General features: G+C 40.4%; 3 protein-coding genes across 6 annotated transcripts; 2 read left to right on the forward strand and 1 right to left on the reverse strand.

Annotated features, from left to right (window-relative positions):
- Positions 1-324: 324 nt before the first annotated feature.
- Positions 325-6,164, reverse strand: LOC135614781 (uncharacterized). Of its 4 annotated transcripts, none has more exons than XR_010487737.1 (9): positions 4,879-6,164; positions 3,589-3,733; positions 3,404-3,457; positions 3,211-3,302; positions 1,674-1,909; positions 1,367-1,540; positions 835-1,257; positions 533-678; positions 325-373 (listed from the first exon to the last, which is right to left on the reverse strand). XR_010487737.1 is itself a non-coding variant. In XM_065112513.1 (7 exons), exons 1-7 carry the CDS (start codon positions 5,841-5,843, stop codon positions 1,160-1,162), a joined length of 1,755 nt encoding a protein of 584 aa, XP_064968585.1. In that variant the 5' UTR covers positions 5,844-6,164; the 3' UTR covers positions 725-1,159. The 4 variants fall into 4 exon arrangements, 2 of the variants coding, with proteins under 2 accessions (XP_064968585.1, XP_064968584.1); XR_010487738.1 differs by having other exon boundaries at positions 467-678; XM_065112513.1 differs by lacking the exons at positions 325-373; positions 533-678 and having other exon boundaries at positions 725-1,257; positions 1,367-1,531.
- A 967-nt stretch (positions 6,165-7,131) lies between these two features.
- On the forward strand, positions 7,132-15,759 carry LOC135614782 (pyruvate kinase 1, cytosolic-like). Its single transcript, XM_065112514.1, has 16 exons — positions 7,132-7,389; positions 7,528-7,624; positions 7,738-7,835; positions 8,735-8,890; positions 9,249-9,326; positions 9,557-9,688; positions 10,436-10,516; positions 10,798-10,869; positions 10,956-11,045; positions 11,858-12,002; positions 12,109-12,197; positions 12,950-13,045; positions 13,150-13,217; positions 13,325-13,424; positions 13,666-13,725; positions 15,378-15,759. Exons 1-16 carry the CDS (start codon positions 7,321-7,323, stop codon positions 15,528-15,530), a joined length of 1,584 nt encoding a protein of 527 aa, XP_064968586.1. The 5' UTR covers positions 7,132-7,320; the 3' UTR covers positions 15,531-15,759.
- A 244-nt stretch (positions 15,760-16,003) lies between these two features.
- LOC103987727 (protein TAB2 homolog, chloroplastic) lies at positions 16,004-20,607 on the forward strand. Its single transcript, XM_009406113.3, has 6 exons — positions 16,004-16,644; positions 16,711-16,780; positions 17,571-17,742; positions 19,086-19,229; positions 19,663-19,923; positions 20,243-20,607. The coding sequence occupies exons 1-5, from the start codon at positions 16,121-16,123 to the stop codon at positions 19,920-19,922; spliced, it is 1,170 nt and encodes a 389-aa protein (XP_009404388.2). The 5' UTR covers positions 16,004-16,120; the 3' UTR covers position 19,923; positions 20,243-20,607.
- The last annotated feature ends 894 nt before the right edge of the window (positions 20,608-21,501 follow it).

Here is a 21,501-nt window from a genome sequence, read left to right on the forward strand (position 1 = left end):
TGCCCTCCGCGTGTAGTAGCTGACGGCCGGATACGGTACACGTACGCTTCTTTCGGAGTACACACAAACACACATGACGGATACAAAAGGACGTGTTATTTATGATTTTTTTGGTTCTCTATAATCTGATAAATAAAACATGCCCAATTTCTTGAGTAAGCTCGCTGCTTGCAGCAGATTACCATTGTACTCGCTGTTGCTTCGCCTTCCCGGGAAGTCTTGCAAGTAGGGATATGATTATAATAATCGACAAAGATGGGGACAATGTAGGATTTCGTGCAAACTTACTTGAAGAGAACAAAAGGGGAGGAAAGCACTCGACCATCTTTTTCTCCTTTTTATATTAGCACGCTGGTAAAGGAAGGTAAGAAAGCTGCAAAGCAAGCAAAAGCGTAAGTAGGCGACAGCATCCACACCCACTTGGAAGCTTCATCATCGCTGAAACCTGTAATCGCCGCTCACGTACATGGCGACCGGTTTGCAATGGCATAGCTACTGAGAGGGCTGTGCTGGAACAGAGGTGAAGATCTACCTGTTGTCGCCGATGATGTGTCATTCAGCTACGGGAAGATGACGGTGGACCCACATGGGGGCCATGCGCCTTCATCCTCTATAAATGCAGTTGACTTACAGTTCGTGAGATCCAGTCAGCGCGACTGTCAGAGAGTCAACGAACATCTGATCCATGGAAGAGAGAGAACAGTCGAGTAAGAGACAACTTCGATGATGAATGCAGTCGATGCCATTAGATTCATATGCTCAACAAATTACAAGCCACGAAGAAGGAAGCATGCTTTACATTTACCCATTAATGAAATAGCTTGAAGAACTTACTGCCACTTCCTTTGTCCAAGGATCTCGCCATCTTTTGTACAGTCCATTAAATTAATTTACAGCTCAATGAACAACAACACTGGGCCAGAAATTTACTGGTACAAAGCTAGATTTTTTTGCTTTTTTTCGTTTTGTGCCATTTGACGACAAGCCGACCAAACGAGGAAGGATGTATTCACACTGCCAAGGTGTTTCCAGCCTATAGAGACACAAGCTTGAGGTAGAAGTCACTCAAAATGAATGTAATAGCTCGGAAACAGGAGGTAAAGATGGCTTTATGATCATATCTGCTTTGTGACACCTTTGGCTGCGATGGAATTGGGAATCAGTTAATCCTCCCTGACTGGTCTACAAGGGTACCAACTTGGTCTCCACAAAGTGCCTTTGAGACATTGCCTGGTTCTAATAAATTAAAGATAACAACTGCAGATGTGTGAAAAGCAACAAGCTCAGTAACACAAATGCGTAAAATAATATGGTATTATTAAAGGATAAGGGTAAGAAAGAAAAAGAAAATACAGCATGGACATACCCGGTATGTTGTTTTCTTCACAGAAATTTAATGCTGTCATGTCCATTGCAGTAAAGCCTCTGGAAACCAACTCCCTGAATGAAATGTGCTCGAATGCACTACCACCGTTGTTTCTTGGATGGCAGTTGTAGACACCATCCATAGTAGTACCTTTGAGCACGGCATCTGCATGAACTGTGGTTCACATGGATCAGAGTTCTTAAATATAAAAACTTGACCAAAGACAACAAGCTTCAGGAATTGCTCTGTACGATCGATAGTGGCCCATATCCAAAGCAGGATAATTTAGATGCATGTCGGAACATACTCTCAGAGGCCCTCAAGGCAGCTGCAGTATCGGTGCTAAAAAGTGGATTTCCTGTTGCAGCACCAGCTCCACCAAATATAACAACTCTTCCTTTTTCAAGATGACGGATAGCTCGCCGCCTTATATACGGTTCTGCAATCTCTTGCATCAGTAACGTAGATTGTATACGTGCCTCAACACCAATCTTCTCCAAGGATGCTTGGAGCATCATGGCATTCATCAATGATGCCATCATACTGCCACAATTCACATGTAAATAAAGCTTAGCCAACAAAATTCAACAAATGGATAATGTCACACTTCCATTGTAGAAACAAATGTGTTACTCTCTGGGTATGCATTCAACAGATTTAAAAGAAATGAAAGTTAATCTAATGATGCTAGGCTTTCAAGGGATACAAATCTCAATGACAAAAAACAAACATCAAAAGATGATTTTTTTTCCCAAGACAGAAAGAAAGAAAGAAGACAATTCTTATCAGATGAGACTCTGTGGAGGCTTGGGAGGGTAAACAGAGGAATGCCGTCAGAGACCTTGTCTTGGTGAACTTGACATCAGATGCAAGACAACATAAAAAGGCTAACTACAAATTGAACTTTTCTTATCATAAAAGGCCCAACAAACCTTATTTTGGCAACTTCATTGAAGAATAGATTGTTCTTTGAGGCTAAGGACACCTGTGTCATCTTTTGTGCAAGATGGTGGCAGTCTAAACTATGTAACAGACTCAAATTATGGAGTGTAATAAAGTTATGTCATTATTGCCACCTAATTTTCTTGGCTACGTATGCTTTTTTTTTTTTTTTGGAGAACTGTCAGTATATAATAAAAGGAGGTCAGCTAATAGGTTCTTACATCTTCCTCACCTAGCACCTATAATGTAACTACACATAATTTTGCCACTGGCTTTACAGGTATTTGAATGAGTGACAACTTGTTCTGATATGTAGAATGAGAAAAACAAGCAAACAAACAAACTCGTTTCATCAACATGAAATTTCAGCTACATGAATTATTTGCCATCATTGAGCTGTATCAAAGGCAATGTGACAAGATATCTAAGGATGGAGTAACCAAATCTTCTTATATCATCCTCAAACTCTCCTGGCGGTTCTAATCTGAATGGACTCACCAATTCTTACTGGTGCATTTACATGCCATCATTGAGCTGTATCGAAGGCAACGTGACAAGATATCTAAGGATGGAGTAACCAAATCTTCTTATATCATCCTCAAACTCTCCTGGTAGTTCTAATCCAAATGGACTCACCAATTCTTACCGGTGCATTTACATGCCATCCATACCAACATTTTCAATAGTGCACCCTTTTTCTGTTTCATCTTACCTAGTGATGTCACGCATCTATCTCAACATCCTCATATTTGTTAGCCTTTCTGATATGTTGACTTCTAATTGTGCAACTATCCAAGTTTCTAATCCCAATTTCACAACATCCAATGATTTGACAAGTGTATTTTATATAAAGAACAAGAAAAAGATGAATAAGCACCAGCAATGAAGCAAGAAATACATACCCAATTTGATAAGTTGTAGCCCTATCAATTCCAGTTGCAGCTATCCAAGTGTCACCACAAAAGAAATTTCGGCCTCCAATAACAATAGCTACCTGAGAAACATCACAAGCGAGGATAGCAGGAATGGAGTTATAACATATACAGGTTAAGAAAATTTCAAATCCTGTATGAATAGACAGGTGTTGAGAGAAACCTCTAAACCAGCACGGCTTGCGATTGCAATTTCCTTAGCAATAAGCATAATTACCTGAACCGTATAAACAGAACATGCATTTAACTTCAGGTAACAACTTATGCATGCAAAATAGCTCCATTTATGATCAACCAGTAATATGGCCCAAACCAACAAATGCAGATAGGAGAATGCCAGTGTTCTACCTTGGGGTCAACATTCTGGGGCCCAGCTCCAGCTAATGCCATACCACTGACTTTCAAAATCACCCTCTTCCACCGTGGATTTGATAATGACTTCATCTTTGAGTTAATATTTGTGCTAAGAGGGCCAGATGGAGCAATGGGATGTCTGCAAATGTGATTAACGATATGTGTGGGTATTACATATTATCAAGGAGGGATAAAACAACCCGCTATAATGTTTCTAAGTGTCATGCTTTTATAGATAATTCAATAAATAAGAACACAAGAAAAACACCCAAAAATCTAATATTATCATTTGACATTGGAAAAACATTTTTTTTCACATTTTCCATATTTGACAACAAAAGGAGAGCAGTTGCCAATGATCAGTTGTGATCCTATCAGAAATGGCTTTAAAGTTGTACACTAACAATAGAATAAATAAAAGAAAGGAGGGATGCTTACAATTTACAGCATGCAAAACAGAAACATATTGCACAGAACCTACTACTAGTGAGAAAATGAAACTATGATGTTCACCCACTGCATGCTTTGTTCTTACAGTGGTCCCACAGAAGCAAGTGAACTGTTTAAAACCCTCTGTGAACAAAATGGATCTTCTCCCTTCAAAATTTCCTATATTCACAAGAGACATAAAATTTAATAACCTCATCAGCACCTTTTAGCCCACTTCTAACCAAATTCCTATATGCTTAATAAGTGATGGAACAAATGAACGAACATTTCAGAGATCATCTATGAAGTTTGTTAATGGCCTGTTTGTTCCACTGAGTGTGGAGATCACTACCGAGATGTAGTTCTCCGAAGTCAAGTTCCATGGCCTTGGCATGAGTGTTTGGTTATCCAAAGTCATAAAGTACAGTTCCCCAAAAGCAAATCAAACAACTATCCCTCCCCACTTTCTTATAAAAGACTTTGGAGCTCCTTCCATCAAAATTCCCAGTAGCCAACGTTAATGTCCCTTAGAAAGATAGAATCAATGGATTTAATGTCCCGTAAATCTATCAACTTCAGCTGTTATAGAAAAAATTTCTTTACTGACATAATGAGGAATTTCTTCGAAGCTTATCAATTACTTAAAATTCACAAAATCATGAGATGAATTTACCTTCAGCAAGCTCAAACAGCGATAAACAGTTCCACAATAGATGCAGATAGAAAAGTGTGAGGCTTGAACATAGATGAAGAGCTACAAACTCATCACTCGAGATGCATTGGTGCAAGGGAAACAAAATCAATTACCAAATCCCCATGAGAAAATGCAGAAATCTCGAGGAGAGAAGGGTGGACCTTTTGATCTGTCTCATGACTGCAGGAGGGCCACCAAGGGTGACGGATTTGTCATCGTCCGGGGCAGCCTTCAACGAGGATGACGAGCCAACGATCTGCTCCATCTTCTTAAACCAGGGCCAGTGGCTGGTTGGGAGGCCGCCACTGCTGAGCCTTTGGCACTCGACCTTGTATCGCTTCTTGAGGTTGTCGATCTTGTTCTTGCACTGCTCCACGCTCTTGCCCACCTTCTGCTTGTTGCAGCGCTCGCTGACGATGGTGGCTACGTCCTCCCAGTCCCTTCCCCGCAGGTTGCCCCGGTTCAGCTGCTCGTATCTCTCTGTGTACGCGTCTAGGAGGGAACCTATGGCCGTGTCGCTCCACTCCTCCCGGTCCTTGCGGTAGTCCCCCGAGGATGACATCGGCCTCGATTTTTTGTTAGCCGCCATGCTGCTGTTGTAGCAGTAGGGCGACTCGCCGTCGCTGATATCGTCGGGGTCCTTGCGCTTGGGCGAGTGGTGATGGGGCTGCTGCTGGTGGTGGATGTGCTGGAGGTGGTGGTGGTGGGACGCGGAGGTGGCAGCTCCCTTGACCTCGGGGTTGTCGGCATCGCCGTCGTCGTCGTCGTCGTCGTCGGCTGCGTGCTGGGTGGCGAAGGGATTGGCGTCCTCAGCGAAGCAGGGGTGTTCGTGGAAGGCGGAGGAGCATTTGGAGGCGTCCGTCTGACCGAATGCCTCGCCATAACCCTCATGGTTCTCGCCTCCACCATCGACAACGACCCCCTTCTTTCCAGGGCTGACGATGACCGAGGGGGCGGAGGAGGAGGCAGCGCCGGGGTGGTGGTGGGCGCGGGGATGGAGGGAGATCGGCGTCGCCTTGGCGGTTACGTAGCGGTGGGCGGCGAAGGGGACGGCCCGTGCCTGGGGCTGGTGCTGCGACTGGGCTTCGTCTCCTAGCAAAGCGAAGTCGTCGTCGCAGGAGGCCATGAAGGCGGCGGCCTCGTCGTCGTTAGGGTTAGGGTTATGGCGTCCGAATCCGAACGGGGCGGAGGCCGAACGAGACGGGACGGGAAGTAGACGACGTTAGAGCGTGAGAGACGGATCGCGAGCGGACGTCCACTTAAGCGGGTGACGGTGGGATCCCCCCGTAACTTGCTAGCTACGGGACCGTAACGCGCCGTCACGTCTCCGTTAGATAACGCTCCGCACGCCCGCAACCAGCGAGGGTGGGGCCCGACGGCACAGCAATAATGAAGCTCACCGCCCACCATCTCCATCTGTTCCCGATTCCGTGCCCCAACGACGCCCTCTTTTCCACCAACTACGTTAAAATATTAAAGGAAAATTATATATATCATTTTTTCCGGTGGAAACGGGACCGTAGAGCGGGAAACCATCCCGCGCACACCCATTCTAATATTGCATCAGAATCTACGTTAGACCGATCACCGAGAAAAGGATCAATCGCTGATCGAGTGATCCACGGAACAACATTTCTTATCTATTTCCGATGTGAAATTAATCCGGATGTTTCAATCTCTCAAATATTATTATTATCATCAAATCGTTAATCTATGTTAAATTAATCACTGTTTTAGGAACCGAGTGGAACTTATCAAGTTTCTTATCGTCTTTCCCTATCGCACAGACTTCAACTTTTGCGAGAGCAAATCAAAATGTGTCAGCTTGCATTTATATGTTTACCGTTTATCTAACTTCCTAATCGATCAGAGAAATAATCTGTCCAACATTAAATATTTTAATATATATATATATATATATATATATTTTATGTTGCACTAACATGACGAAGTATTAACGTCGTCGCGTATCGAGTTCCGGATTAAATCGAATATTTTTCATGTCGGTCATCAACATTGTTCCCTATCTGTTAATAATTTTAACACGAACTCAGTTTCGCTCGAGCTCGACTTATTTGAAGTCGCATGCTTGCATATGTTCCAACTCTATCGGCAATCGCCGATGCGGGCACGACCGGGCGAACCCGAGATTGGCCGCCCAAACGAAAGCTCGTGTCCGCCGCTGATTCGGACGCACGACGGAACCTCCATCCGTCACATGATGCCATGCCATGCCGGAATCGATGTCGGATGCCACAGCACCCATTCTGTCACCACACACCACTCGATGGGGTCCCCCACCGCGTTGATTCCAGTTTGGGTGTCGGGCGCGATTCTATCGGCGAGTCGGTGTGTTCTCGAGTCAATGAAACATCAACGGACGGGAATGCGACATGCATCCCTAGAGAATGGAAGCATCATATATTTGCGCTCTAGAGAGTTGGGTCAGAGAACGGCGTCTGGGGGCGGAGAAGAATTAGCATAACAAAAGGAGGGCACGCTTCTGTCGCTGCGAGTCTTTTGGTTTCGTATCGCTGCTTCTTTCCTCTTTCTTCCTCCTTCCTCTTCGAGCGTAGTTGCAGCAGAGGCGCAGATCAAGAAAGATGCATTCGACCCACCTTCTCCTGGAAGAACCCATCAGGATGGTCTCCATCCTCGAGCCGTCCAAGCCTGTATGCCTTTCCTCTGTCGCTTGATCTTTGATCGGATGATTTTCTTTTTGGAAATATATAGAATCGAAACCTCTGCCAAGACGAGTCTTCTATTTCGTTCCGTGATAATTGATTTGGTGTGACCTTTTGCCTCTGCAGAGTTTCTTCCCTGCGATGACCAAGATCGTGGGCACGCTCGGTCCCAAGTCCCGGTCGGTGGAGGTGATCTCCGCCTGCCTCAAGGCCGGCATGTCGGGTACGCCTCATGTTATCTTCTAAGCTGCTTCTCATCAAGAAGTCGTTTGAAGTTTTATTTTAATCAGCGCTCGGTTTCGTTTCAATCGGCTGATCGGGTTCTTCTCGTGACAGTGGCAAGATTTGACTTCTCGTGGGGGGACGTCGACTATCATCAAGAGACCCTGGAAAACCTCAAGACCGCTATCAAGAGCACCCAAAAGTTGTGCGCCGTATGTCTGCACTTTACTATTCCTCTTTTTGCGTCGTAGATACCGGTACCCCTTTCGACGTCTCCTTTTCTGCTGGTGGATGAAAGCCCTAATAGGGTTTTACAGATTCATGTAACATGGATCAAAGATTTTCGACAACTTGCTGGTGGATGAAAACCCTAATAGGGTTTTAAGCACCATGGATCGTGTCTCGGTACAACCCATTGGGCCGATGTTTTACTGTTACGCCAGCTTGTACCACTTAGCACCGACTTATGGTCTGGTTCAGTACCCGAGTAAATGAATGCTATATTTGACATCATGCTATAGTTCAAGCAGGGCACCCCCGACCATAGAAGAACACTAGATCCATTGAATTCATACAAAGGCTACAAAGCCCATATGTTGCTACCAAGGCCCAGCAAATACATCCTGCATATAGATGAAAATATTTCATCACACGACCATTATGGTGTCGATCTATTGGATGGTACACCAACTTGTACCGCTAAGTGGTGATATATGTGGTCTGGTTCAGTAGCATACCAACCTGTCTTTTATACCATGCTATGGTGCAAGTGTTCAAGCGGGTCACCAGAGACCAGACAGAGCACAAGGTTCGTTTAATTCACATTAAGCGTACGAATCTCATATATTGCTACCAAAGCCCGATGAATACATCCTGAATATGGTAGAAAAAGACTGGACCTATGGGTGTTCAAACACTCTACACCCTTTTTCAATTTGTGGATATCAACCAGCCTAGTTAGGCATATGTTTGGTTCTTTTGACTTATAAGTTGGTCCTCTTTTTGAGTTGCCTTATCATGAGGATCTATCTTCAAATTCAGGATCAACCGACCATTTTTCAATTCTAAACAATTTTGTTAATTGATCATAAATCATTTTCCTGTTTCCCAGATCATGTTGGATACAGTGGGTCCAGAGTTGCAGGTCATAAACAAAAGTGAGAAGGCCATCTCACTTGAAGCAGATGCTTATGTTATTTTGACCCCAGATCAGGAGCAGGAAGCATCATCTCAGCTGTTGCCTATAAACTTTAGCGGATTATCAAAGGCAAGCAATTTTTTTTCCTTCCAATCATGCTCATTGTTGCTTGATTTAATTAAACCAACATGGATGCAGTGGATGAGTTGGGTCAATTAAAATTATTGGTAGGAGCAGTGGTTGAAGAGGACCTAAGCAAGCTTTATTAAGAAACAAGAAAAAAATGATACAATTTATGTAGCTTTTTCCTATCTTATTTTGGTTACAACATGCATGGTAACAAATGATCATTTAAGGCTGACTGTTAGACATTGAGCACAACTATATTATAACATAAAGACCATCTGATGGTAAGAATAGACATTTAGTTCAATGTGAATTTTAGATTTATTTTAATCAAATTTTATTTTCTATCATTTTTTTGCAGGCAGTGAAGCAAGGAGACACAATATTTGTTGGCCAATACTTGTTCACTGGTAGTGAAACTACTTCTGTTTGGTTGGAGGTATGGCTTTGGTGGGCTTGCCTGATCCAATTCATTGAAAACTGATAGCTGACGCAATAACTATGTCTCATCTAGCTGTTGAAAGGAACTAGTACTGCATTTCCTGTCAACGTATACTAAGTAGGATTGTGCACAACTAAGCTTGCCATACTTGGTTGTGTCAGTTGCTTTTTACATGGGCTAGTGAGACTTCAACCGAGTTTTTATTTTTCTTTTGTATGTTTGTGCAGGTTTCTGAGGTGAAAGGGGCTGATGTAGTCTGCATAATAAAAAACACTGCTACACTGGCAGGGTCACTCTTCACTCTCCATGTCTCCCAAATCCATATTGATTTGCCAACACTTTCTGAAGCTGATAAAACTGTAAGGCAGTTCTTGACCAGCATTGCTTTTAGCATCTTATAAGGTTTCCTGATAGTGAAGAACTCTTTCACCCATTGTTTGTTTCAACTTTCAACTATGTAATTTTTAACGTGCATCAGAGAGCGACCCTAAGAAGCTATGGTGTAGCTTGGTTACAGAGATAATATTGCACTAAAATGTAACGAATGTGACTTTCAGACAGAAAGAATGAAGAGTTGTTGTTGGGTTATGAATTTGTAATACAGTTAACAACTTTTGATCTAACCAGGTCTTTCATCATCATGAATTTTCTGCAATCATTTTAAGGTCTCCCAGTACTTAACAAAGGACACATCCTTTAGCCTCTAGCTCCCAATTTTTATCAACTTGATTTTTATCAGCCGCTTAACATAGGTTAAGCCGTTCCTCAGAATAATGTATATAGCTGGTGGTACAATGGTCTCTCACTTCTATTGTTTATACTTTATACACTGGTTATTAGTGGTTATCCCAATGTTTTATACTCATCTCTTGATTGGAAACAACCTATTGATTTTGTCTTTTTAAGTATATTGAACAAATTAGTGCATAAATTGTATTTATTATCTGAAACCAAGGTGCTGACTGTTGTCCATGGGAGAAACAAATTATCATTTAAGAAATTCAATTACTGGTTTGCAGGCACTAAATTTACTCATAGATTATTATAATCTCTTAAGTTTATTTAAAAGGCTTCTTATTCCGTGCAATGTGTTGTCTATATTTTAGGCAATAAGTACATGGGGTGTCCGCAACAAAATTGACTTCCTTTCTTTATCTTATACAAGGCATGCAGAAGATGTTCGACAAGTAAGCTATTTTCATTCACATCACTTGTGTTTACCTTACAGTATTTACTCTGTTAAGAATATGAAAAATTTCTATCCCAATGTATTTATTTTCTCATTGGGAATTTATTTTGCCTGATCTGGAGAGACAAATAAGCTATTTTATTCACATATTTACTCTTTAAGAATTTTTAAATGCTCAATGCCACTTTTTTCATTGGGAATTTATTTTGCCTGATCTGGAGCTTGGCTTGTTTATTTATCTAATAACATTGCTTTGCAATTTTCTATCACTGAATTCAGGCCCGAGAATTCTTGTCGAAGTCAGGTGATCTTTACCAAACTCAAATATTTGCCAAAATTGAGAGCGTAGAGGTCAGCTGCAAAGATACTTGTTATTAATTTGGAGCATTTACCTTACAACGTCAAGTTTATAAGTTGCATTGCTCATTTTCTTTCAGGGTCTAACACATTTTGATGAGATTTTACAAGTAGCAGATGGCATCATTCTCTCGCGTGGGAATCTTGGAATAGATCTCCCACCTGAGAAGGTGGGAAATTTGATTATTATGGCTATTTGAACTTGTTACCTTGTTTATTGAATTTTGTGTAGGCATTATTACCTTGTTTGTTCTGGATATTTGAACTTGTTTGATTTGTCTCATTCTTCTTTGTTTAGTTCTTGGTTGAAATGATTTCTGCTTAAACTCTATAGTTAAAATACATAGCACTGTTGTCCTTTGACTACAGTGGTCTGTTTTTCTAATACCTCAAAATCTGATTCTGATCGTTCGACAACATAGATGCACTTTGATTTCTCATTTGCCCATTAATTATGTGCTGCTCCAACTTTGAAGTAGTTTCCATGATTGAGGATAAAAGCTATTCAAAATCATCTGATATCCTAATTTTTTTATGATTAAAGTTATAAAAATAGTTATTGTATTTATATAAAAGAGTATGAAAAGAATTTGAATCTGAAGCAAGATAAGCTTATTAGTTGCCTATTTATTGTCATGGTTCTTATGATGCAGCCCTTAGCTTTGGGTCAATTTTAAAATAATTCATAGATATTGAGGAGGCTCTTTATGAGTTTAGGCCCTTAGCTAATTTGATTATAAAATCGGTTAATTCAAGAGCTGTTAAAATGGCAGAAAAGAAGGAAAAATTGCAGTATTATCTCTTGTATTTGATGATTTGTAAACGTTCAATTCTTTTGATAGTTCAAAATTGCAGCTGGAAAATGTGATCCAGTCATCCTTCTTTCTTTTATTTGTCATTAGAAAGTGTCTATTTCTCATCTATGTTACTGTAACTAATTTGGTTGATGACTTGTTGCCTGATTTCTGAGATTTTCCTGCAGGTGTTTTTATTCCAAAAGGCTGCTGTCTATAAGTGCAACATGGCTGGAAAGCCAGCAGTCATCACGCGTGTGGTTGACAGCATGACTGACAACTTGAGACCAACGCGTGCAGAAGCAACTGATGTGGCGAATGCAATACTTGATGGTATATTCTATCTGTATAGGAAACTAATTGCTTTGTATAATTTGGGTCATGTCTTAAGTATTTTCCGATTTTATAACTTCAGACTACCAATTTTGATTCTTTCCAGGAAGTGATGCAATACTTTTGGGTGCTGAAACACTTCGTGGATTGTACCCTGTTGAAACTATTTCAACCGTAGGTAGAATTTGTTATGAGGTGAGCCTTCTGTTATTGTATAAGATTTTCTCCAATACTTTTGATTATTAATAATAAACTAATAGTTGTTCTGGAAGTATATAAAATATATGAAAAAGTTTGAATGACAGAAGAAGCTTTTGACATGCAACTTTTATTTTCATATATGCTACAGTTATACATAATTTTTTTAGTGGCTACTTCACACATAATTTTGACTCTTTGTATTGCCTTCATGTTGTCCCATTTTGTGTTCTTGATATATGATTAATCAGCATGCTGTTTTTGCCCAAAAAAACATGGTTGAATGAACTACAGAAGTCAACCTATAATGATCACAGTATCAAACATACAAAAAAAGGCTGTTTCATTAGCACGAGACAAATAATCTTTTAAATTTTGCCTATCTAAGACAATGTTGCTAGATGCATGTTCTATTCTATTTTGGTTACATGATCTCTAATCTTTTGTTCATGGTAGTTACAAAATATTACATGTTACTACGGAAGTCTGTTGAGGGTTTTTGGATGTCTAGATAATGAATAATTTATTTAGGAAAAACTTGTGATTGATCCTGTGAGGTTTCAGTCTTATCAAAGTTCAGTATTTTGGTGATAGTGGATGGATAGCATTGTTTTATGAACTCATTACGTTCTTGTGATTAATTGCTTTTGCAATGCGCATTTCTTTAGTCCCCACTCCCTTCCTGTCTTCACTTCTCTCTTATCTTTGTGTTGCATGCATTTGGATCATCATGGAAACAACTTTTGCAGGCAGAGAAAGTTTTCAACCAGGATTTGTACTTTAAGAAGACCGTGAAATATGTTGGAGAACCGATGACCCATTTGGAGTCCATTGCTTCATCAGCTGTATGCTATTAACTTCTTTATTCTTTAGCCACTATATAATGAAGTTTACTTTAGAGAAGTTAGAGGATATGCTTGAGTAACTTTCCTGTGATGATTTTCTATAGGTACGTGCTGCTATTAAAGTCAAGGCTTCTGTGATAATTTGTTTCACTTCATCTGGTAGAGCTGCAAGGTGCTATTTCAGTTGAAATTCATTCAAACATCCATGTAGCTTTTGTTTTTTGAGGGCACATATCAAAAGTTTACACATGCATCAGACTTCCTCTTGTTCTTTGGTAGGTTAATTGCCAAGTATAGGCCTACCATGCCTGTACTATCTGTGGTCATCCCTCGGCTTAAAACAAATCAACTTCGGTGGAGTTTCAGTGGCGCGTTTGAAGTATGTGTTTTAGTACCCATTTTTTTATTAACTAGATCTGAGTTTTTGAGTTATGGAGATGATTTGCACTAGTAATAATTAAGGATCTCGTTTTCATTCTTTTTTATTATTTCCAGTAATTGATCTACCCTTGACATATGGTCATGATTTTTGTGATCTTTCCACCACTCGTATTTATTTTATAGAAAGTTATTAGCAGGTACAATGAAGTCAACACTAATGAAGCTAATAATGTTGGCAGGCTAGACAATCGCTCATAGTTAGAGGCCTTTTTCCCATGCTTGCTGATCCTCGCCATCCTGTAAGTATTTTCATTTCTCATCTTGTAAGCATCATATTATTCTTGTATTACTGTGGAATTCCACAGTACATATGAGAAAATTTCTTGCATTCTTTTGTAGGATATCTTGCGTTGTTTAGTCCCAATCAATTTATTCAACATGGCATATTTCCAGCCAAAGACTTAATGTTTCACTTGTTCAGAGGAATAATGTTTTCAGAGGATTAAATTGCCTCAATGTTGGTGCTGGTAATAACAGATTTGATGTATTGATCTTGGAATCTGCCTCACGTTTAAAAGATTCTCACAATGCATAGTTTGTATCTTTTAATGAGCAATTCGGACTAGGCTATGCTTGATAGAAAAAAATGAACTCCCAATATTTGTTTTATTTTTTCACAAACAATGCCTCAAGCTGTCTCTGAGGCAAAATGTATGTCATGTTGTCTTTGATATCCTGTCGAAGAGAAAATGGCCATATAGGAATCTTTAGTTTATAGCAGTGTTTTCAAAAGGCATTCACCTAGGCGAGGCTTGAGTGCCTTGTAATTGGGTCAGGCGAGGCGTTTGAAGGAGGCACCACTCGGGCACATGCTTGGGCGCAGGGACTGGGTGACTTAGGCGGGTGTTCGATGCAAAACGAGTCTAGATTCAACCTATTTTACATAGTTGGCTCAATCAAACAAACTATTCACATCACTTACATGCCCCATCCACAACCCAAACAGCACGCTCTTCTCCCCTGCCATTGCATGCCTGACATAGCGTAAGGAATTTGAAATGCTACCGTGAGCCGCCTTCGCCCTATGTTGCTAGATCACAAGCTTTCTCCGCTCTACACGGTCGTGCTGCGAGCCTCATCCACCCTATGCCGTCAGATCTTGAACTTAAGGGTTGGAGTTTTAAGGGGAGACGGTGGCGGAGGGAGGGGCGGTAGTTGAGGTCGTGGGGAGGGGGGTGTGTGTGGCGGCAGAGGTGAGGCGACGATAGCAAACCTGACACCTTGATCTATTACTTCTCCGACCACCACTCTTTCAATGGCGACAACGTGCTTGGTGATGCCAGCGACAGTTTCTTCTCCTTCGGCGCTAGGACTTGTGTATGTAGGACCTCTATATGAATCATATTAGGTAGGAACATGGCAACTTTTATATCTGCTGTTATTTCTTGCAATGTAAGTTGGTACTTTATATGAATGTGTTATTTTTATTTTTGTTATCAAATTTATTAATCATAATATATAATTTTAAAATTTTTATATTTGGGAGTGCCTCTTTTTGCTCGGACGGGTGGGCGCTTAGCCCTTGGAGTGTTTTTGGCATCTTGTCGCCTAGTGCTTTTGAAAGCACTGGTTTATAGCTGCATGAGATATAAACATGGTAATAATAGCTAATCAAACAGTTCCAGTCAAAATGATGTTGAACCAAAGGGTGGGGTCTGTTAATAAATTGATATTTTAATATTGTCATTGTATGGGCTTAATTAAGCTGTTAGTGGTGGGATAATTGTTATGTTCGAGACTGATCTTTATCTTTTTACACACTATTGGATTTTGTAACCTTTTATTGCTCAAAGCTTATTTCTACTGTGCTTCTATTTAACGGTAATTATATGTCATATTTCCTGCTTGATTTGTTTTATGCAATGCAGTTTTTTGTCTTGTATTCTTGCAGGCTGAATCTACTAGTTCTTCCAATGAGTCAGTTCTGAAGGTTGCTCTTGATCATGGCAAGGCCTCTGGTTTGATTAAGACTCATGATCGAGTTGTTGTCTGCCAGAAAGTCGGGGATGCTTCAGTGGTGAAGATCATCGAGTTGGAGGATTGAAGAGCTGTGTTCTCTTGGAGTTCCAGATGGCTGTATGAGCTACATGTATTATTCATTTTGTGTTTACACTGGAGAGTGCATCCAAAATAAACCATTATCCAGAAAACAGTATCTGAAGTTGGTAAGATTTCAGATCGCTGCGCATGTTGGGTTTTGCTCAAATACCTCCATGAGCTGCAAATTATTGCATTATTGAGAAATTGCAAAAAACACAAGTTGAAATTTCGTATGTAGCGTAGTTAAATAATTATAGGGCAGTTCATTAGTTAAATAATTATAGCAAGCTACTAACTGAATTATGGATATGTTTATATTTGGTCTGCTCGCCCTTCGTAGATATATGTTCATTAGTTAGTTAATTAATGGAATTTGCTGCGTCAGCCTAATTCGAACCAGTTTGGTCTTCTTGAGTTCCTTGGGAATGTTCAGTTACGTTAGATCGAATCCGTGTCAGGTCCAGGTTCGTGGGGCTCGACCGACGCGACTGCACATGGTAAGATCCCGGAATCGGACACGAGCAGGATAACGTCTCCTCTCCCCTTGTTCGTTGGTTGGCCAGAGAGCGGGCACTGCTTCGCGATCAAACAACCATGGCGACGCTCGGCCTCAACTGTTATTCCTCTAGAATCAGAGTCGCCAGGCGGCAGCCCGCACCGCTTCCTGCTTCCTCTCTTCACCCTCTCTCCAAGCCCCGCTCCTTTCCTCTATCGCTTCTCCCCCCTTCCGCTACCCACTCCGGAACGCGGCGGCCCCGGCTCCAGTCGCCATCAGCCTCCGTCTCAACGACGTCCACCGCTGCTGACGACGAGGAGGACCTACAAGAGGAGGCCGACGAGGAGGAGGCGGTGGACCCGACGGCGGAGTTGCGGTTCCTGGACCCGGCGGTGGATCCCGGGAGCATCCGGGAGTGGGAGGTGGACTTCTGCTCCCGCCCCATCCTCGACGACCGGGGGAAGAAGCTGTGGGAGCTCGTCGTCTGTGATCGCACCCTCTCCCTCCAGTTCACCCGATTCTTCCCCAATAACGTCATCAACAGCGTCACCCTGAAGGACGCCATCGCTTCCATCAGCGACATGCTGGGCGTGCCCTTGCCCGAGAAGATCCGATTCTTCAGGTCGCTCTTTTCCCCATTTTTGTCCGCCTCATTTTGCCCAGTCGCTCACCTGCTTCTCTCTTTCAGGTCACAGATGCAGACGATCATAACCAGAGCTTGCAATGAGCTCGGAATCAAAGCAATCCCCAGTAAACGGGTGTGCCATCTCCCTCCTTCCCTCTCTTTTCTCCTCATCCTCGTTTCGTTTCTTAAAGTGGCGATGCTTCACATTGAGAATATCCCTTACATTAACAAGAATTCATGTTCCATTTTAACAAGGCAATTCTAGACTTGATAATACGAATTGCTGAATCTACAGCTTTTAGTAGTCACCTATTTGTATACAGCATGTCATTACCTATCAAGATCTCAGACGAGAGTCCTTGGAATCATTGACATGGTTTACTTAAAATGGGAGGCATCCGTGTGATCCATTTGCCAGATTAATTTATGCACGGATCGGATTAACAAAGAAACACAGAGAACTTGGTGTGCCATCTAGTTTGGATTTAAGTGGCACCTCTGGGGAATTATTGCACATTGCAGATTGCTAGAGGTCAACTTAATCATAAGAGCTTTGCCCATGCGACTGCCTTGGTCAATTCACAGGCAAGAGGTGAATGACTTCCATACTTCCATAGTTTGTTCTTTTTCTGACACCAATAAGTATGTTTATTCTGATGAAGTCTTTAGACACCACTTCTAAGTTTAGAAGAAGCTCCCATATATCTCAAAGAAAACACAAGAAACAACTTTGCTCACAGTTCTAGATTCTGTCCAGCGGAAATTTATGGCCGGTGTGTTCGCAGGGCAAGTTTCATATGTTTAAGGTTTCATGGCAGAGTCAATCTTATGCAGATCTTGAGTGCAGTGGTTACGGCATCAACTTTTCACAACTTATCACTTTTAGCAATGTCTCATGTTGTTATAGTCCTTATGATTTGCAGTGCATAACACTTATTTTATGGCTGGAAGAGCGCTATGAGACAGTGTACACCCGTCATCCTGGTTTTCAACAAGGATCAAAGCCACTTTTAGCTTTAGATAATCCATTTCCTATGGACCTTCCAGATAACCTCTTTGGGGAAAAGTGGGCATTTGTTCAATTACCTTATTCAGGTACATGCTGAAATTTCCTTGAAAAAATAAAAGTGGCTAGCTTATGAGCTTCTCCTTTTTGTTGGTTTGTCATGAAAAATAATTATGGCATGACTAATAAGATCAAAACTGCTTTTGGCTGTACTTAACCTTGTTCTCTTTTCTAGCCAAAGTAATGAAATCAATGACTGCAGTCGAGTTTATGATTTTAATTCTAACTCTGTTTGGAGAACTGTGAAAACTGAAGAATTAGACAAAAGACTTGGTGAAAGAAATTCACGAAATAACATTTTCTATATATGCCTCGAGAGATCATCTCTAGTGAACTTATGTGCTTCCAATAAATTGCTAATAGTTCCCCATTACTATACCAATGTATGATTTCGACAGAGGACATGGTCCTTTTTGGTCTTTGTATCTTGAATTTGATGCTTCGGTTGAGTTGTTTATAAACCATATTTGTTGTTTCCTTGAGTCCTTTTTGCATACTGCCTGGTGGCATATATTCAATTTCTGAATGTTTGTGGCATCACCTTGTCACTTCAGAAGCTACTACCAACTTTGATTGATTTGGAAGCATGAAATGAAGAAGGAAAAGAGAGATTTAACAGGGGTAAGAGATAAAATAGGAAATAAAATACAGAAGGGAGAAGATATCCTAAGGTCCTTACAAGTTGTTCATAAATCTTCCTGTCCGTTTCAGCTGCAAATTGCTGGAAATAAAACAAGGTTTTGCTGAATCTTAATGTAATCAAGCAGACAGGAAATGTAAACAATTATAGACCTTACCAAAAGCACAAAGTTGTCTTTATGTTTAGAGTGCCTACTTCAAATCAGAACTTCTCAGGTGGATCCCATAGGGCCTAAGAGCATTCTAAATGTCATCATAGTCTAAGAATACACAGTGTCACTTTCTTAAGGAATTGTTTTGTGAATTTGTGCTGAATGAACCATTTCCCCTCCATCTCCATTGTGGTGTCTCTTCCTCAAGGCTGTTTCTTTTCCTGTCCATTGGTCCTGCAGTCTAATAAGCCTGGGAAAGACCAAGGTTTGAAGGACCATTCTCATGTTATTTGTAAGTCGATGATATAGTAAAGTGAGAACCTAATTTTCCCTTTGCTAGAGTGTAAGACACTCCAATGATACAGGTGGTAGACTAGAAGAGAAAGGTTTTACCCTGTGGAACTTATTCATCTCTGGAAACATGTTTTACTCTCTTTCTTTTGGGGTGAGGTGAGACACTTGCATCTATCTCGAAATTGTGTTGTAGCCATCATTTTATTTTTCCCCTCCTATTTCATAGTTCTGCCAATGGATAATCTTTTTCTTATTTCTAACAGCAGAATGTTTTTTGATTGTTTTAGCTGTTTTGGAAGAAATCTCATCTTTTGAGACAAGATATGCCTTTGGAGGGAGCCTGGACTTGGAGCTTTTGGGCTTTGAAATGGAAGACAAGACATTGGTTCCTGGGCTTGCTGTTGCGTCTTCACGTGCTAAACCTTTGGCAGGTACATTCTTGGAGTTTATGTCTCAAATTTTTCTTTCTTGAGTGCAGGGTTAATCTCACAATTATGTACTCAGAGAAGGAAACCGATGTGCAATTTGGTTGACTGGCTTTGTCAAGTAACTAAAAATTCGTTTTTATGGAGAGGCAATTGGCCGAATCCTCTTGCTTCCTTTTTGAGTGCTGATTCTTCTAGCACGGGTTATATTCACTTCTTAAGTAATACAAGTTCTTTTTGGGGGAAACAAATCACAATCGTACAATATAGTTCTGAATGTTTAAATCACTGTCATATAACAGTAGTTTGAAATGGTGATAAGAAGTATCTGCAAAGCATTATATACACACTAGTGCAATTTTGATTCTCTTATGTGGTCCAGCTCTCTCAAACACATTGGAAATTGCCTGACCAAATCCGGGTGTTTTATGATGACCAGCTTGGATGAATGGCTTGGAGGTCTGCTTGGTGGAAGTAGATGTTTCCCGGGCCTGCTTGATTCTATCAGTTGGAGTTTCTACCAGGTATATCTACGCCACCTACAAGAAAAATGCAGCAACGACAAAGGAGGCAGAGGCTTGGGAAGCTGCAAAGAAGGCGTGTGGAGGTCTGCATTTTCTTGCCATCCAAGAGAGTTTCGATTCAGAAGAGTGTGTTGGGTTTTGGCTCCTGTTGGACTTGCCTCCACCACCAGTGTAATGTAAGCCACTCATTCCAGAGTATATATATACATATGTATGCATAACATATATACATGCCTATGTATACATGTACATACATACATACAAGCATATACATATGTATACATACATACATACATATATATATATATATATATATATATATATGTATGTATATGTATATATATATGTATATATATATATGTATATATATATATATGTATATTATGTATATATGTATATGTATGTATATATGTATATATACACGTGTATACATATATGTATATACATATATAAAAGTTGTTTTGTCGATACTAATGTGCACATTATTATTGGCAGGGCAGAAAAACTGGAACCAGAATCTCACATTTAAAGAATCAAGATGTTATTTGACTCCAAGGAGGAGGTCCTCATCCTGCTGCTCCTGGCATCGTTATCTCAAAAGCATGTAAAAGAACTCGGTGATTGCACCAAGCTACATCTAGAAGACGATGACGGAGAAATCTTTTTTTTTTTCTTATAACACTTATCAACCTTTAACTTTTCGTCTTTATATACTTTGTGTGAAGTGGGCTTGCAGCTGTCTTTTGGACCTAGTAATTTGTTATGGAGAAGCTTGTTCAATATGATCAAAATGCTTAAATTGATCATGTCAAAATCAGGTCTTTTTGTCTATAGCATTTTATAGATATCGGTATCCTTCATGTTGTTGGATGCAGTTATTGGTTGCTTTGATACGTTTAACTCATCAAAACAAATCGTATTTAAAGAGATCATATAAATCATGAATATCAAAGAAATTTCATTCATGATATTACAAAAAATCATAATTCTTTATATTACTATTGATTATAATTAGCACAAATATGTTAGCATGTATATTCCAATAGTCATTCTATGGGTTGTACTTTTTATTATCAATTTTGATATAAGTATATAATCATGTAATATAAAACATATGAGTAAATAGTCATTTTGGTGTTCTCATAAGTGTTTTTATATTTATTTAGATCTTTTATGGCACCGTTGCTCCGAAGACTCTCACGATCTCTCTGTTTTTATATTTCTTTAGATCTTTGGTAGTATTGTACTTCCAAATACTCTCGTGACCTTCTTTTTTCCTCCTCTGTTTCTTTCTTTTATTTTTTTTGTTTTATCTTTTCCATGACAGGAGAGGATTCACAAAAACATTTTGTTGCTTTAATCCCTTCCAATAGCGACACCATCTCTCATTGAATTAATGATACCCCTTGGAGATGCATGATTAAAATTAGTAAACTTTATGATAAGAGATCTTCAAACTATATTATTTAACTCAAAGGCCTTATCTTAGTATCTTCATGATATTGAAGTTATTGCTGATGAACTTGCTCTTCTTGGTGCTCCGATCAATAAAGAAGACTTTGTTTTCTACCCTTGAAGGCGGTTGGAAATATAATGTAAAAAATATTGTGATTCTTAATCGTGATAGTCCAATCTTTTTGGAGATCATTATTGATAGTGATTCTTTACGTCCTGGCAGAGAGAGTCAGCACAGTTTGGTTTAGCCCTGAGTGCACAAGATCGTCCATGTCGACGCTCGGGCGTGGGGATCGTCG

This window comes from Musa acuminata, chromosome BXJ2-6 (genome assembly GCF_036884655.1).
Source record: "Musa acuminata AAA Group cultivar baxijiao chromosome BXJ2-6, Cavendish_Baxijiao_AAA, whole genome shotgun sequence".
Classification (NCBI taxonomy): domain Eukaryota; kingdom Viridiplantae; phylum Streptophyta; class Magnoliopsida; order Zingiberales; family Musaceae; genus Musa; species Musa acuminata.

Bases quoted from the DNA above. Each gene is read 5' to 3' on its own strand.
- LOC135614782 (XM_065112514.1), top strand. From the start codon at position 7,321: ATGCATTCGACCCACCTTCTCCTGGAAGAACCCATCAGGATGGTCTCC. The intron at 8,891-9,248 runs GCAAGCAATTTT...ATTTTTTTGCAG, and splicing joins ACTTTAGCGGATTATCAAAG to GCAGTGAAGCAAGGAGACAC. The intron at 12,003-12,108 runs GTATATTCTATC...GATTCTTTCCAG, and splicing joins GGCGAATGCAATACTTGATG to GAAGTGATGCAATACTTTTG.
- LOC103987727 (XM_009406113.3), top strand. From the start codon at position 16,121: ATGGCGACGCTCGGCCTCAACTGTTATTCCTCTAGAATCAGAGTCGCC. The intron at 17,743-19,085 runs GTACATGCTGAA...TGATTGTTTTAG, and splicing joins TGTTCAATTACCTTATTCAG to CTGTTTTGGAAGAAATCTCA. The intron at 19,230-19,662 runs GTACATTCTTGG...TATGATGACCAG, and splicing joins ACGTGCTAAACCTTTGGCAG to CTTGGATGAATGGCTTGGAG.
- LOC135614781 (XM_065112512.1), bottom strand. From the start codon at position 5,843: ATGGCCTCCTGCGACGACGACTTCGCTTTGCTAGGAGACGAAGCCCAG. The intron at 1,910-3,210 runs GTATGTATTTCT...GAATTGTGGCAG, and splicing joins GCTACAACTTATCAAATTGG to TATGATGGCATCATTGATGA. The intron at 1,541-1,673 runs GTATGTTCCGAC...TGTGAACCACAG, and splicing joins TGCCTTGAGGGCCTCTGAGA to TTCATGCAGATGCCGTGCTC.